At 37.6% G+C, this 17,393-nt stretch overlaps 1 protein-coding gene across 2 annotated transcripts in view; it reads right to left on the bottom strand.

Moving 5' to 3' along the window:
• APBA2 (amyloid beta (A4) precursor protein-binding, family A, member 2) overlaps positions 1-17,393 on the bottom strand; it is a 39,063-nt gene that overhangs the window by 12,007 nt on the left and 9,663 nt on the right. The window contains exons 3-7 of one of the 2 annotated variants that reach the window (XM_009994399.1): positions 16,827-16,863; positions 11,223-11,368; positions 10,115-10,150; positions 8,508-8,594; positions 3,084-3,269 (exon numbers count right to left, since the gene is read on the bottom strand). In XM_009994399.1, the coding sequence (XP_009992701.1) occupies positions 3,084-3,269; positions 8,508-8,594; positions 10,115-10,150; positions 11,223-11,368; positions 16,827-16,863 (492 nt within the window). The remainder of the gene's footprint in view (positions 1-3,083; positions 3,270-8,507; positions 8,595-10,114; positions 10,151-11,222; positions 11,369-16,826; positions 16,864-17,393) is intronic. The other variant, XM_009994400.1, reaches the window with a different exon arrangement.

The raw sequence follows: 17,393 nt of genomic DNA, 5'->3' as shown, positions 1-17,393 counted from the left end.
CATAAACAGTTTACAGCAGGAGCCATAAAAGCAAGAGAGAGACTGGATTTAAAGACAGAGTCAGAATAAATGATCCTGCAAAGTTGCTACGTTAGTATGGATATAAAGTCACTTTCAGGTCAGTTGTACAGAAAGAATGCATTACATCCAAAATCAAATTGCAATCTGCTTTTCAAAACCCTGCGGATCGCTCTTCAGCACACTGCAGTAGCAAGTAGCCATATGCTCTTCATGTACTCGTTCCAATAAACACTGGAGAGGACTGGCTTTGTACCAATATGGAACAGAGCTGACAGAAATGACTGTCACAAACCCTGCTTCTGATCACAGCATATTTCCAGGAGTGAGGAGAGAAAGGATGCTCTGCTTGCACGTGCCTTCACAGATGTATGCACTGATGATTTTGGTTGTTGTGTCACCTGCTGCTTCTCCAGCTTGGTTTTACAGGACTGAAAACACTGCTTCAAGAAAACCATCTGCTCTCCTATTTCTGCCTTGATACCTGTGTTTCATATTCCCAGCAACCCAGTAATAGCCCTAGTTATCCATTCCACATCTACAGTAGCTATTCCCATTAACACCTTGACCAGCAATGTTAGGGATGCTTTCAAGTACGCAGACAGAGCCGTGATTATAGCTTGTTTATTTTAAGACCAGCTCTTCAAAATCCCGTGTCTGTATTAATTTTTTCAGCACTTATCTGTGCATGCATCTTACTGAAGTATGCAATAAAATGTGACTAGCCATTGGCTGCTATTTGGATGTCAGAAATACGTAGGCATTGGAAAGAAATCTACAGAAACTGACAATGATGACAAGACAGCTTTACACATTCAGCACTCTGCAGAAGTCAACTAATTAAGTCCTTACTGAACTGCTGTAAAATTTACTTTCTTGTTCCACTAGATGGCACTGATACACAGAGAAACAGGGGTAGAGGGAAGTACAAGGAATTAGTAGTCAAATTTTTCTATGCTTGATTTTTTTAAATGTTCCTGAGTTTACAGCAGCTCCCAGGAGAATGTCACATTGAGCTTCACATATTTATAGTTTGCAGGTACTGGATTCTGTCATCAGGGGATATGAGTATCTCCCAATGATCTGAGGAGGAGCTAATAAGACCTTACAATGTAATTCCCTACAAATATTTCTATCCAAACTATAAATGCAACACACTTTTTTATTCAGCAGGTACTTGATAAATGTATTATGAATGCATAGGGTTTTCCAGACAATACTGTAAATCTAAATCTCCTTGCAATCTGCCATCAGATACAGTGTTTTCTTTGATGCTGAAAGGCGGTTTTCTTATTACATTTGTGCTGCAGCACAGAGAAGCACCAATCTGCTTCACTGGAAAATTGTCCTAGAAAATCAAGGGCTTAATTAGCCTAGCCAGTCATAAAACATTTATGTTTTAAAACATCTTTTCTGATCCTATCAGTATACCAGGAGGTTTGAAGTAGTATAGAAGTTATAAATAACATTTTTTATATCATTCCAGTATTAAAGTTTATCACCAGTCCTTACAGACTCCTTTGCTGTCTCTGCAGTTCTTTGCTTTTGCCTCCATTCTGCATTCTCAAAACAAACATGTCTATATGTCACATTCTCTTCTATTACTGCTAGTAACAGCCAGTTCTCACATCTTAATTTCATCTGTATCTCCAAGGTTGTTATGAATGGTTATTAAAATCTTGAGTATTATCTACAACTTAGAGATAATGTAATTAAGTTGCTTGAAAAGGTCACCCCAGCAAAGAAGTGGCAGAGCTGCGATACTAGGTGTGAAAACAATCCCAGTGCAGCACTCTCACCTTTGGACAATGCCATTTCTCCTTCACAGGCTTAGCTGCTTTAAAATAATGAAAATTATTGCTTCGTTCAAATAATACCCAACCTGGGAGTTAGAACTATCTGAACCAAAGAGCTCAATGCTTTTTTAATTGGTATGACAGAATTTATATTTAAAGCTGTTCTTATGTAACAATGATCAGGATGGTACAGCCTATTACTAATATCTGTATCTCAGATAATAAATTTTGCTTTTTCAGTTTGACTAGCTTGGTATTTTTTCCCACAAATGTTTTGTGTTGAAGAGCACTACTTCTGCAATTCTATCTTGAGAATGGCTCCAAGTTCTTTGATCTTTCGGTATTTCTGATGCAAGTGAAAATCTTCTTTTTTAAAATGGAATTTTAAAAACAAGTGTCATAGGGCTAATATAATATTAGGTCTCCGATTATCTTATGGCATAAAATTACTCAAATAATGCTTTCTGTTGTATAGATGTTCTGAGAGAGTAGTCAGAAGCAAGTTCTTCCTGGTCTTTTACTTAAGAATTGCTAAACTCCACTGGCCATGAAGAAAAATGTCTATAAACATAGAGAACCAAACTTTCTTAGCTCTACTGCATTTATATAAACATTCTAATTCATAATCCTTGCTAGGGATGAAAAAAAAAGAACTGAAAAATCAACAGCTGAATCTGTTCTTAAACCTCAAAGTATCAAGGCAGATGTTTCAGATTACGTGCACCAACCACAGGTAAGTGCACCATGAGGGAGTAAGGATTGGGCAGAGGGCAACCTGGTGCAAGCCTGCCAGACTGGTTGACCTCAGCAACTTGGCTGCAGTTTGAAAGAGGTTCAGAATGGTTTCACCTCATTGCCACGTGTCTCGAGGTTTATGTGTTTATGTGCCAGCCTTCTGAACTAAAGGACCCAGTACAGAATGAATAATCAATTTAATATCCCATAAACTAATTTTGACCAGGAATGGCTATCAACTTCCAGATGACTCCAGATAAGTAAGTACTAAAGCATTTGGAGCAGCACTGTTGAAAGAACACAAATTATTCTATAACAGAGGAGACAAAGAGAACTGAGGGAGACATGAATTTGTGGAGACAGAAAAGAGGTACAACCATGGATGAAGAACTGGCTGATGTTTCCACAGATAACCTGTAGCTGCAAGCAGAAAATATTATTGACAACAACAATTATTTCAATTAATTAGATAAAATTTCAGAGATTTTCTAAGTGACATATGATGTTTAAATAAATTTAATTCCATGTACTTACATCCTCTGACTCAAAGACATGGCATATCATTTTGTACTGTTTTTTTCCTTCCTGGGCACCAGGTGTTGTTTCAATGCAGTCCTGAGAAGCTGATCTTGGCATGCGGCGCCGCGCCATCAGAACCACGATGTTCCCGATGTCGGCGATGTAGGAGATGGTGCGCAGGGCGTGATCCATCATTGTCTCCTGGGGAGAGCAAAGGGAAACCAAGTCATTCCTCATGCTTGCTGTTATTCTACTGATGCTGCATCTTCCCTCTCCTTGATGGCCTCTTGCTTGAGAAGTAGAAAACCTACAAAGGCACTTTCCAGTCCCAGATCTGACACTCCGTATGCAGTTAATGGGCCCCAACTCCACGGATTGTGACTGTTCAAGAAATCAGCTTCAGTGGAAGTGTTGCCTGAGCACATACACCATGGTTACTCCTGCAAATAATGCCGTTCTAGACTTACAACGATTTTCATGCTGTTGGCAAGTAATGTTTCCCTTTTGTATTGCTTTTGCTTAATGAAGCAGATGCATTTCTGCATTTCTTCATCACATGTTTTAGCAAAGTCATATGGGTATGAGAAAATGTTATCATTTCCCAATTTTATTTTAATGATGTCCTATGATACCAATAATATCTAAGGTAACATTTGCTCGTACACATCCAAGCAAAACTTACTTTCTTTGTAAAGAGCTGTGAAGGCAGGATTTCACCTTCTCTGTAGGCAGAATTTTTGATACTTTTTTCTGCCTACCTACATCTCTCAGGTCAGTTTGCAGGGAACAGGTCTGGGCTCACAGTCAAGTTGTATTCCAGTCAGTATCATCAGGCTGCCAATTGGATTGTGCTGCGAGCACGAACTCAGAAGAGCTGCTGCCTTTGAGGATGATTTTAAGTAGAAATCTATCCAACCTTCATCCTAATGAACATTTCTTACATAAAACACCATGAAGAGTATTGCCTCTATCTCAAATCCATGAGCTCTGCATCTTCTTAATTACTTTAGCCTTTTTGAACTCTTAATTTACTTTCTGATCAAGATCCTTAGGGCAGCATGGAGGGCTCACAGCAAGCTTACTACCCGTGACTTGAGGAGAGCAGATTTCAGCCTCTTCAGGGATCTGCTCAAGAGAGTGTCATAGGATAACATCCTGGAGGGAAGAGGGACCCATGAAGGCTGGCTGATATTTAAGGATCACCTTTTCCAGGCCCAAGAGTGATGCATCCCAACTAAGAGACAGTCAGTTAAAGACTCCAGGAGGTCAATGTGGATAACCAAGCAGCTCCTAGAAAAGCTCATACTGAAGAAGGAAGCATACAGAGGGTGGAAGCTAGGGCAGGTACCATGGGAGGATTACAGAGAGGTTGTCCAAGTAGCTAGGGATCAGGTTAGGAGAGCCAAATCCTAGATGGAATTAAATCTCACCAGGGATGCAAATAGCAACAAGCAAAGCTTCCACAGGTATGTTGGGGAAAGGTATGTGAAGAAAGGAAAACTGACTACAATTGTTGTTTGTGGGGTATTTTTGTTTTGCTTCTTAACTAAGAAGGCTATTTGTTGTTTAGGGTTTTTGATTTTTAGTTACTAGTGGCTCTTGATATGTATCAGAATATCTCACTGAGCAGCATGAAGGCAATTTTCATCTAACTCAGTCACGTTAGATGCCTGAGATACCCTTTTGCTGTGTCTGTACTGGCAGGTCTCCCTTGATCTTCCAAAAACACCCCTTATAACATGGTAGGAGATAATACACTATTTAAATAACGTATATAAGCAGCAGCATCCTTTATATAAACAGGTAAGCATTAGTTTACCATTAGCTGAACAAATCTCTAAGACCTGAGAGAAAGATTGTTCATCAGGTTGACAAGAGTAATTATTGTAAGAATTTCAGTACAATTTAACTTGACAGAGAGAGAAAAATAATCGTTGTTTCTTAGAACCACCTGTCTTACTGAAGAGACTCAAAACCCATAAAATTACTCTAATGATTCTTCTAAGGCTTGAAAGAAAAAGCGTTAGGCTTATCACTAAACTATGAAAAGTGGTGATGGTTAAGAGATGGTTTGGAAAGTGTCTCTAAGGGTTGCAGCAGCTCAGTAGGGTTTACAGTACTTCTCTCAGTATGGAAAAACGTTTTATAATAGACATGTCTCAGCAGGATCCTGGGAGCCCTGCAGAGATAATTGCTTTTCAGTAGTCTGCACTAAGTATTCTGTAGGGGTATAATGCAGTGAGCACAGTGAATGGACTGGGAAAAAAGAATGCGTTTACTCTCACCTGCCAAGAAAGTCTGTCTGTCCTTATCACACAGAAGTTACTCAAAGGGGTTTTTTTGTATTTTCCCCTTGTAGCAGTGCAAGCAGTCATTCCTTCCCTTCCTGACACCTTTTTCCTGTCTATGCAATTATAATTAGGAATAAGGCAAATCAGATATAGTGACTGTAAACACGTCTTTGCTTTTGACTTTCTCATTCCATATTTCATTCTACTCTGTTTTCTATTACCATTATCTCATTTTCACCCCCTTTCTTCTTTTGTTACTTTCCCTTTAATCCCTCCATCTCTGTCCATCTGCTTCTCTGCTCTTTCTCTCATCCCTTTTATAGTCCAATCCATTCCATCCTTGTTATTCTTACATCCTCAGGAAGTCAGCCTCTCTCCTGGCCTTCTTCAAAACTCCTGTTCAATCTTCTCCTGTCCAGATTCCCCTTTCTCAGAATCTCCCTTCCTTTCTAAGGAACTCCACTAGAAACCTGTTTGTTGTCCCTCTTGAAACCCAAAGAACACATGAAGGAGGAAAACTTAAGCATTTTCCAAGCTTTCAAGTGATGTAATCCTGTGAGAGTGTAAATTAGCCTAACAAGTCAGAAGATTTTATGGAACCAGTTATCTACCAGAGGCTCTTAACATAAACATTTGTAATACGTTTCCTCTGCTAGTTTTCCCAGTTGCTTCACTCTCAGCTTCTCTTCACTGATGGAGCAAGAAGGTGGAAGAGGCTGCAGTGGTATTTCTGCTGTTTTCATGCACTGTCGCAAGCCCCTGAAGCTACAGCAGTCGGGGAAGAATTGCTCTCCTATGGAGCAGGCACGTGGCCAAACCTAAGGTCAGTTCTACCACATACACCAAAGAGGTGGTCAGCCTGGGCTGGATGCATTCAGTGCAGCTCAGAAGTGGCAGGGGTGCAGCTTCCTGGTGTTGCCGAGGGCAGCAGAACCACCAATGCTGGCTCTGTTGCATGTGACAGTGCACTTTGCTGGTGCTACTCAGTATTTTGAACCCTGCTGCATATTTTTTTTAACTGAGAATTTTACATTTTAAATCAGCTGCTACCTCATGTGAGCTATGCAACACTACAGATGGATTAAAACATGGATAGCACACTGCAGAAAGAGATTTTATATAATTGATAAAGCCATGGAAGAAGAGATTGTCTCTGCCAGCTGCCACACCAGCTGAAACAGACCTATGGTAATTACACCAGCCAGGAAACCTCACTAGCACTGGAAAATATTACCAAGCCAAAAATTATTATTGATCTAGTTGACCAGCTCACGCTTGACACCAATCTCATGCTGCACTGCATTTTGTATGACTAGAAATCTCAGGGGAAGCAGGAGAATAAGATAACAGTTACTTTGATCAAGTGTTTATGGTCTGCCTCAAAGGACTTTCCTTTTTTATTTTTAAAAGGCTTGGTGTTCAGCTGAAATGCTGAGCTATTTAGAGAAGGGAAAGATTGACTTCTACTAATAGTAGTCCTTTCTCAATAAAAAAACCTCATCTATTTACTGCCATATATTCCAACTACAAACTGTAGCTGTTCATTTATCAATTATTGTCTATAGTCATCTTTTCACTCATAATTACTAGCATTTTATCACCTGCTAATGCAAAAAATAGTCATAAGGTTTGATAAAATACTCTCTGGATGATACATCTTTACCATGAGGTCACAAAAACTAATGGTGGTATTGGTTATCATGGATGAAATGCAGCGTCAGAACAACTTATGGATGGCAGATTGTAAATACTGCTCCCATTAGTCATGGGAGATTCTGCTCCTCTGGCTCCATCTCTCGGGAGTTCTAGTGCCATGCTCAGGACATCTGTTTATGTTAAAAGGAAAATAATCCATTTCCTGTAGATACTATTATCCTCACATTAAAAGACAGTAATGCTCTCTTAAATTTTAGCAAGATGTAGGTGCCTCAGTTTGCATTGTTAGAAAAACAGATTATATACTAAGTATAAACCAAAATTCTAAATGTAGCCTGCTTTTTATCTCTTTATATTGCCATCTACATGGCAAATTATCAGAAATAAGTACAGTCTCAGAAATATTTTTAGCCCGCTTGTCTCTCTTGTATCATATAATATAGATTATATTATATGATATAAAAGTTGTATTTAATTGATTAAGTTATGTGTGCTATTTCTATGCCATGGAGAAATATATTCCCTGTCACGAAAGAAAATGACTGAGTTGACATTATTTACTTTTGGCAAATCTGTGCTAACCCTTGCTCTGCTCACAAACTACCTACAAGGGTTTGTTTTGATATATTTCTGACAGTTGAACTCCTATAACCCTTAGTCTTTTCTGCAGTGAAAAAAAAGGACTAAGTATTATCTTCCTAAGTTGTGGAAAAGTATCATTGAAAAGATAGTGTAAAGTTCCTCCAAACATTTTTCTAAATACTACAAGATAAACTTTATAGTTTGGCTGTATCTAGCTGAACTAAGCACTTTCTAAATGATTTGGTTTTTAATGTAACAGGAGGTCCTACTGCTGGTCTGCTGTTAGCTACACACAGTGGAGCTTTTTAGTGAAAACTTAAGCAAACAATGTCACTAAAATTTCCCTTTTCAAAGCCTCTCAAAAAGAAAAATCTGAAAAGTTTCTATACGTATGATCAAACTCTAAAAGATCATATGAAATTATTATAGTAAATATGGGGATCCATGTATAAATTATATGTATTTAATTGTAAATTCCTTCTAAAGAATCCATCTTATGAAGACTACCTCTTTTTGAATATACATATGTATTCCTAGAGGATGAGGCTGATTATGGCTGTGGTCTCCAGATGCTTCTTTTATATGAATAATTAAAATAATTTACCTCAGGCAAAGAGGATGGTAGCTGAGATGTGATTTAATGGAAAAATCAGAGGTTAGATATTTAAAATGGCAAGATATGAGTAAGTTGAACTACAGATCTCACTAACATGCAGATATTACCAATACATCAAGTAGGCAAAACTGGTGTCAGCATTTCGTATAGGCAAATGGCAGGTGTTACAACAATAGTAGATCTGTTCTTACAACAGTGACTTTATCCAAATGTAGTGAGTGAAGTTTCCCACTAACAGTGTAAGAGCATGGTCTAACCCAAAATTATTCTTGAAGAGTTTTAATCATAACTTACCTGTGTGTCTGCATTTAAAACTTTGATTCTTTGTGTGGAGATGAACAGATCCACTTCAGTCAAGGCCTGGGAATCTCCCTCTGAAGTCTAAAAGACAAATGCTTTGTTACAAGGGGACTTTGAATTTCCTCTCTAGAATGACAAACTCACTGATCACTTCAAGCATAATGGGATGTGAGGCAATTGCACTGTTCAACCACGGCAGGCTATTGAAAGGTGTTTCTAAATACCTGCAAAGAATGCATTTATTGCACAGAAAGAATGGAGCATACTCTGATTTTGTGGGTGAGAGTGACACTTTGGAGCCCATGGGACTGACAGTTTAAGTACTAAAATTCTCTAATTAGAAGAGTATGGCTGTTTCTTCCCCACTCTCTTCAATGCACTTGAGTACTTGGGGCACTGGAGCTGAGAAGGTAGGAGAACTAAGGGTCAGTCAGTGCCCATCAGCTGTGTAGCCCTTGCCATCTTCAGCAGGCTCACCAAAAAAAGTACAAGATGGTGCTCAGTGCTGTGGTGGGGTTTAGGGTTATTTTAGAGTTTTAGCTTAGTTTTTTAAATAAATGAATGAGTGCTGAAATAATATTTCTCTCATATCACAGCCAGCCATCAGCTGGGTTTTAGACCAACTTCTGAGCACTGCTTAGTTGGGATATACTTCCATATCTCATTAGAAAACATGGTCACAGTGCAAGTGGGATTACAGTGTAAAGCAACATGGCAGTAAGTGTAAGTCCTGGCTCTGCACACATGAGGAAACAGGAGAGAAAGTGGCAAAGCAACTACCACCTCTCATGGAAGCATCATCTAAGGGCTTACCTGATAATCTGAGCTCCAGCAGGAACCTATTTATTTCTCTGGGCTACTTGTCCACATTGCACTATTGCAACTGGAATTTAGCAGCACCCATCTTAGCAGCCTCAGAAGAAAACAGCCAGAGACTGTCACCCTGTGCTAAAGGCAAGCATCAGTCTCCAGGTCAGAGACTGGTTCTTTGATGAAACAGTACAAGGAAGAATGATGTATTTGCTGCTCTGTTCTGTAGTTATAAAGGCTTAGCTATACCTATACTTAATTCAGTTTGATTTTATTTGCATTAAGTCTCATCCAGCAAAAGCAAGCATATACTTCAGTAGCAATTGCTTGCATTGCTTTCATCCAAGACCAACAAAAAGAGCAAGATTCATTCTAGTGATATTTTTGTCAAATCTATTTAGTTAATTGAAGTATTGTTTAACTGAGTGAAATGTCTCCTGTAATTTAATAAAGTAAGTAACAGGCACAGGAAATATATCTTACTGCTTTGGTTAGCAAAATAAAAATAAATGCTATCTTTTTAAAAATCTCCCAGATAACACTGGTGGCACCTCTGGACTAAAGGAACCACAGGCATTAACAGAAGGAGAGCAGCAGACAGGCACTCCAGCAAATGAACAATGAAGATAATGAGTTCATTTTATTCCATCTCGTGTTCTACTACTCAACAAAGAAGAAACCAAAATTACAACTTCATGAGGACCCATAATGAAAGACACAACACTCCATGGAGAACAAGTGCAACAAAAATGTAGGCAAACATTAGCATTCAAGAAAAACAGTTTACACACCGCTTTTTTCTTGATTTTAGCCGCCTTTTGCATCCTCTGAGGAGTAGCATAAAAAAAGAATGCAGACAGATGTACACACAAAGAAAGAGAAAAGACAGTGTGGGAAGTCAGGGAAACCTTTTGACTATGAATCCAGACTGTTAAAAATTTGGGGGCAGAGGGAGAAGGATGTGCAAAAGAGAAAGATTTGTTTGTATCTTGCGAGGTTCTTGGACGTAATTTGATTTAATGGGATTGTGCACGTTGATCACTGAGTACAAAAAATTTGGTACCAAAGAGTGTTGTTTGTTAACAGCTGCTCATAGCTCTTATCCTGCTAAATATACAGCAGTCTAAAATAACAGCAGAGGCACTATTTTAAATTCAAGGTTTTCTATCTGTATTAATCATATGTAACTGTTGAACAAATCTAACTCAAGCTCTCTTCCGTGACGTTCTAAAGTAGTGAAAGTGTCCCTGAGAGATGGGGATTGCTATTGATACGTGGAACAGCAGTAACAATTCCTTACTGCCTGAGGAATCACAATATGCAAAATAGAAATTCAGAGGTTTGAAAAGTTTAAAGAGCTGAACCTTTCTTGTCTTCCCTTTTTTTCTAAATTCCAAATCGGTCATCATTCATGACAGTCTCTTGTTAATTAAACAATTTTCCCAAACTAGTTTCCTTCAGAAACATGCGACTTTTACTAATTAAATACAGTATTGACTAAGCATAAAATTTTTCTATTAGCATTTAAATGTACCTCCTTTTAAGTGTGAGTTTATTTGGATGAGATATTTACAGCAGATCCACTAAAAAATTGTAAAATAAAAAATATCCTATTTTGATTATTAACCAAAAATGCACTTTTTTATACACTGGAATGTTTCCTAATTGCAATCTGCAATTTGTCTTTAATACTTGAATTCTTCAGACAGCTTCAAAACAATTCTGAAAAGCCTCTGGAACACTTTATATTTTTTTATATAAAAAATGCTCAGAGATGCTGTATGTAATTTCATAATAGGCACTGGAAACTAATGGTATTTACAGTACCAGATTTATACTCATGTAAGTGCACTTCTGAACAGGACTGAAGCTGCAGATCCGACCACCCCAGTCCCCTACCTTCACCCGGCTCACTGCCTCCTGGGCCTGCATCATCCTGATGTTCTTGGAGGGGTTGCGCTCAGACAGCAGCTGTGTGGAGCCCAGGTAATTGGCTGCAAAGATGATCCCATCAATGAGGTCTTCAGGTTCACAAGGTCCTGGAACTGACAGGAGACATTGACAGTTACTGCCTTTCAAAAGAGGGTAGAGAGATGAGAAATGGAATAAAGGATCTTGAGGCTTGAACAACCTGTGTGAAACAGGAAGAAAGCCCATGGAATATAAATTACTTTTTCCCTATAATAATTTCAAAAAAAAACCATCTAAATTGAACATACAGTATTTAAAATATTTAATAATGGTTTGATTGTGGAATTCTACAGGAAAATAACTGGAATTTTTTTTCTGTGCTGCACTGATAAACACGTTGGCATTGTTTGCAAGTTTCAGTCATGCTGACAGGTTCCTTCCTTACTGTTTATAGGTATGACTGTTACAGTGTATGAGCTAAACTGCTGCTTGAATACAGATTTGTGTTTCCACACATTTTTTACATGCTTGTAGAAGTACACAGTTCCCAAACATCACTTCTGGCAAAAATACTCATGAACAATGGGCACAAAGGTGTACTTCACTTCAGCAAAAGCCTGCTGTGAAACTTAACAGGTAAGAAAGTTCAGGAAACTTTAAGAGGAGGCATCTTCCTGCTGTTTAGTCATGTGTAATGCCTGAGTTCAGAGACTGATAGAAAATGCAGTTCCCAGGTTTGTACAAATTGTAGGAACTGAGAGCTGGAGAAACATGCTTCAGTACAGGAGTTCAATAAAACCTTCATGGTCTAATCAATGCCATCTGCACACCAGGTCATACAGCCTTTTCCTCAGGAAGCAGGTAAGTCACAGAAGGCAGTTATGGAAAAGGAGTACATGGAAACAGTATGAAATCCTTAATGTTAAAAAAGAGAGTAAAACAGTGGAACTTAGAACTTGGTATTTTTTAAATTTTAGCCTTAATTCAACAAAATGGCTTTGCATACACTTATTATTTATACATGGTTACTTTGGTGAAATTCCTGTTTCTTTCCAAGGCTGAAAAAGAGGGGGCAGGGAGAAGAGAATACAGGATACTATTTATTTAATACTGGGATTATGCTCATCATCCTTTTTACTCAGCTGTTAAGCTTTACATCTAGATTGATTAGATCAACAGTAAAGAACAGTCATTCTGGGAACTGGGCGAAATGTCTTGACAGTGAGTATTTTCTGTTCCTCCAGAGTTTTGTAAAATAAATTTTCTTTGAGCTGTACCAACTTGCCAAGCTGCTAACACATGTTAAGTCCATCAATCTCATGTGTGAGAATGAAAATGACACTGAAGGGAGATGCTAAATTAAAAGAAGGTTTTCTTAGACAGTAGATTAGTTCAAATGTATTGATAATCAATTGAATGTAGAAAATTAGAGTGTGGAGAAGGAATAACATATGGCATGCTATGCTGATGAAATTTACTGAAACAGTGGTTTGCATATAGAAGAAGTCTTTCAACAGACAAGAAATTTGATTAAAAGAAGCTACTTTCTTCTTAAAGCAATGTTGCTGTCACCTGTAATTCCACACAGACCTTGCATTTGCTTGCTGGAAATGTCAACCTCCAAAAAAAACCAAAACAGTCTTTGTAATTCAGCAAAGTAGATAAACACATCTATGTATTTGTACCAGTCCTTCACTCTTCAGAGACTTGATATTAACTACCAGTGCTCACCCAAAACGGAGCTGTTTGTTTTTCTAGCAAACACCATAGCTTTGCAAGGATAATGACACACTAGAGGAGGACACATTCTGCTTCAGATCTCATCCGTACAAATAGAGCAATGGTTTGGATCTTCATTATAACTCAGAATAGAATTCTGTGGAGTTTTAAATTCTCAAAGTATTAGAAAAGAGTTAAAAAAGAAAATAGTTACAATATCCACTGAAAATGTGAAAACCCTCAGTTAAATCCTTGGGAAGCTATGAAAAAAGCTTAAAAGTCACTTTAACTCTTCATGAAAACCAAGTCTCACAACAGCTCAAAAGGAGAACCTTGTTCCTACAGCACTAATTCACTGATAGGAATCAAAGAAAATTAAAAATCCACAAGAGCTCCATTTACTATATCTCTGTTCCTCTTTGCTTACATCTTTGCACCCTTACATTTTTCAGTAGATGGATGATGTATTTAATATAGCACCTCTTCTGATCTTATTCATACCCCTTTTCAACTTAGTCCCACCCATCTGCACTTTTCTCAGCATGCAACAAAATATTAATGTTTCATGATACTGACATCTTGTTTCAAGGGTACCAAAGAGGGAAATTAATTAAAGATGTGAATTTAATGTTAAGTTAGCAAAACTTCATTAGATACCTGCATCAACACACTCATTCAAAATTAAAGTGGCTTTAATTTTGTTTTCCTTCATTCACTTCAGGCTAAATAAATCAGTCTAAATTGAATCGAGGTTGCTTTAACTGAAATATGCTTACCCACATAATGTTTAAATCGGTTTAACTAACATCCTTTAGTTCTTAATTTAGATTATTTTTTTTTTAATATTTTGTGTATCTGAAGACAAGTGAAGTTGTAATTCTTGGTACAAATTCTAATACAGTCATTACTACATTGAGCAAATACAAAAATTCAGAGTCTACAGGATTTGCCAATAACAAAAAAAAAAGGTGCCAGTTATTTAAAACATCAGTCCCTTAATCTACTTCCTTCCCACCTCAAAAACTCTGGCTGAACTCAGGAAAGCTTGTTTTCTCTTCAGTTATTTTCAAGAACATAGAATTGGGGTCACTCTGGTCGTATTGGTGCCTTGTACATCTTGGAGCAAGACATTTTTGTCTTGATTTCCAAGTCACTGAAAGGCCACCTCAAAGGCAGGTTCAAACACATGTCTAAGGTCTAATCTAACATACACTGCTGGCACCTCCAAGCAAAAGTCATCCCCACCTGTCTTAGGGGTCTGTGAAATTAATGAGTGTTAACAAAGAAAACACAAAATCCTTCTCATGCCTTGCCTGTTTGGTGACAGCAATGCTGTTTTTAACTAATCTGTCAGAAATTTACTGCACATGGAAATAACCTAGAGTTTTAAGCAATTTTCTTATCCTGATTTTATTTATTTGAATTCTTCAAAGAGTGCAGGTTTTTCGATGGATATGGTTTCATCATCTCTTCATGGCATTAGAAAGTGATTTTTGCAGAATCATTATATTAGCAACAAATTCTGCAACACCATGTATAAAACAACAGCAAGTACAAAATGCTAACAGCTAATACAGAAACAAAAATAAAAATGAAGCCATGTTGGGCAGAAAACATGTAAAAGGTACATCACAAAGGCAATGTAAGCAATTCCAAGGTAACATAAGATGTGTAGGAAGGATGGAACAGCATTGAAAATTGCCGGGGTCAAATTGGGTCATCCAAGTGTTTTCTTCCCTTATCTCTGACTGCTTTAAATAATATAAAAATGCAGACTTGGCTGAGGTCCCAGCTCATCAGAGCACTTCACATGCCCTTGACTGTAAGCACTAGTGAGGCTTACTGAGGAAGAAGGGAAGAAGAAAGAAATCGATTTGAAATTTGAAGATTAGTTCAGTGTGAGCAAATATTGGAGTTTTTATGTTAAGTTTTGGTACTTAAACACTAGATAACTGTTTCTGGAAAATTTACATGTAAATTTCTGCACTATTTTATAAATGCAATAGAGATTATTTGGTTTCCTGCTGATCTATGAATGCAACAAGTACAAATATAATTCTAGAATAGACTAGGTCAAAACATTTTAAAATAAACTTATCTTTTGTAGTCATAGAATAATAAAAAATATATTAATTCAATAATCCACCATAACTGAATTCCACAATCTGTTAGGAACATATTTTTATATTTATCTAAAATAACGTGTAAACCAAGGATCCAGACAGTATTTAGAAACTGCAGTAAGAGCACAGAAGCACGTCCTGCAGAGAACCATCCTTACCATCCCTGAGACCTTAGGGTGTGTGACACTGCAGCAGGTTTTGCATAAAGAGTAAATGGACTTAGGGCATTTGTCACCTTGCAAAATACTTCTCTACAAGTTTCATATTTTGGCTGATTTCTTCACCTCAGCCTGGTTGTGACTGTGCAAGGGAATGAGATTTATGGTGACAGAACAAACACAGAGAGAAAAAAAGCCAGAACCCCTGAACACAGAACTAATTACCACTACAAGCATGTAGTGGTGCTACTACTAAAACAATTACAATAGCAAAAGGACACATTTTCAGTGTTTTTGTGTGTGCGGGTTGTCTAATTTGCTTTTATGTCCACATGGCCTATGAAAATTACTATGTGTTCAGACAGATATAGTTACTATAGTTAAGGAGTCATGCTGTAAGTTAGGTGCCTAAAGAGCTGAATATGCATATAACCAGAACATGGTGCTGCCATCCATGTTCAGAGTGAGTGTTTGCTGCCAGGATCTGTTCTCGCATGCAGTAGGATCCAGTTCCTGTTGGGACTGTCTGTACAAATTAGTAATAAAAACTGGTTTTCTTCAGATTCAGAGAGCAGTCATGTTAGCTAACATAAGCTCCTAGTAAGCTACATACTTATTTGTACTAGACAATGCCATACAATACCTGCAATAGAAAAGCCTAATAGATAGCCTATAGGTCCCATACTGTGTGACTACAGAAAAAATTCAGAGAAGAAAAAATATTGAGCTAAAAAGAAGAGAAAAAAGTATACTCTTTCCAACAGAAAGTACCTTTCCAACAGACTAGTGAGCTGATAGGTAAGAAAAGACATAACCTTTTTATCCCCATAAAATTAAAATGTGCAGTTATATCTGCAGGAGCTGTGAGGGGTAAATTTATCCAGTCTGTTTTAAAGCTCTGCTCATGCTGACTTCCCTTTAGAGTTGTCCATTATACTATATATCGTTATCCATTTATATTGTAGATTATTTCTACAAAGTCCCAGCTTTCTTTCTTGTCTCCATGACCTTTGGGGAATGCATTTAATTGACCTGTATTTAGGGCCTGTTAGCAATACCAGGTTAGTTACCAGCAGTTACCAGTTAGCAGGCCAAGTGTTATCTGTCATCTCCTTCAGATGTCAATCTGCCTTAAAGGGGCAATCTCTGAACTTGCCATTTGCTCTAGTTCTTTAAGGACATTACTAAAAACAGAAGCTGATGAGATCAGGAAATAGAAAAAAAAACTGTGTTAAACTTTCTATTATTCTAATTCTCAGTAAGTTTTCCCCACATTAAGAACGGCATTTAAATTTTTTAAAATTTCTTTATGGGGGAAATTTCTTTGTGGGGAAAAGTGTGTTCATGGCAGATCGAAGGAGTCAGATCCTTATGTTTCCTACTGTATTTTCTCACTTGACAGTCTAGAAATTTACTTCAGGAAGACATGTATGCATTTTCCTCATATAAAGTTAAATACTTCAATACTTAAAAATTTTCATCTGTATTCTTTTGGGGTTGACTGATTTTTAGAATTGTCATAATATATAAAGTATACTAAAGCATTTACTTCCATTTTTTCCTACTTTGCCTACAGATAATATAAAACTTACCATCAACAAAACTTGGAAACGAAGACACTTTCTTTGTCTGTTGAGAAATAAAAATGGTACAGCTGTAACAAAATCATTTTTACAAACTGAAGTGGATTCATATTATATTTACAGAGCTGACCGTTGCTTATTAAAAATGAAATTTCTCTGTATAACTTCCACATAGCCACTTAACTGCTACATAGTGCTGTTTACCTGGAATCTCAAAACATTTTAAACAGATTCCAGCACGTGAGAAAATAAGGTTTGGGGGGAAGAACAGGAAAACCACCTAGGAAGTCAGCTGAAAATGAGCAATACAAACCAGTAATTCCCAGGCCAGTAGTTTGACCACTGCCTATTAATGATATCCCAAATTTCCAATTAAGAACATTTAACATTTAACATTTTACAAAGCAAAATTCTGGGTCAGTGCGTAAGATCTGTCCCTGATGGACAGTACGTAGCATTACACCTCATCTCAGCAGGGGCCACACCAGGGCTCTTTTTATGCTACTGCCTTTATGCTCAGTACACAGATACAGTCCATCCCTTTGCTTGTCTCTTGCCAGCCTCCTCAGGCATTCC

This window comes from Chaetura pelagica, unplaced genomic scaffold (assembly GCF_000747805.2).
Source record: "Chaetura pelagica isolate M959 unplaced genomic scaffold, ChaPel_1.0 scaffold222, whole genome shotgun sequence".
Classification (NCBI taxonomy): domain Eukaryota; kingdom Metazoa; phylum Chordata; class Aves; order Apodiformes; family Apodidae; genus Chaetura; species Chaetura pelagica.
The sequence above is the reverse complement of the archived record's forward strand: the minus strand, read 5'-3'. Positions and strand labels throughout refer to the sequence as shown.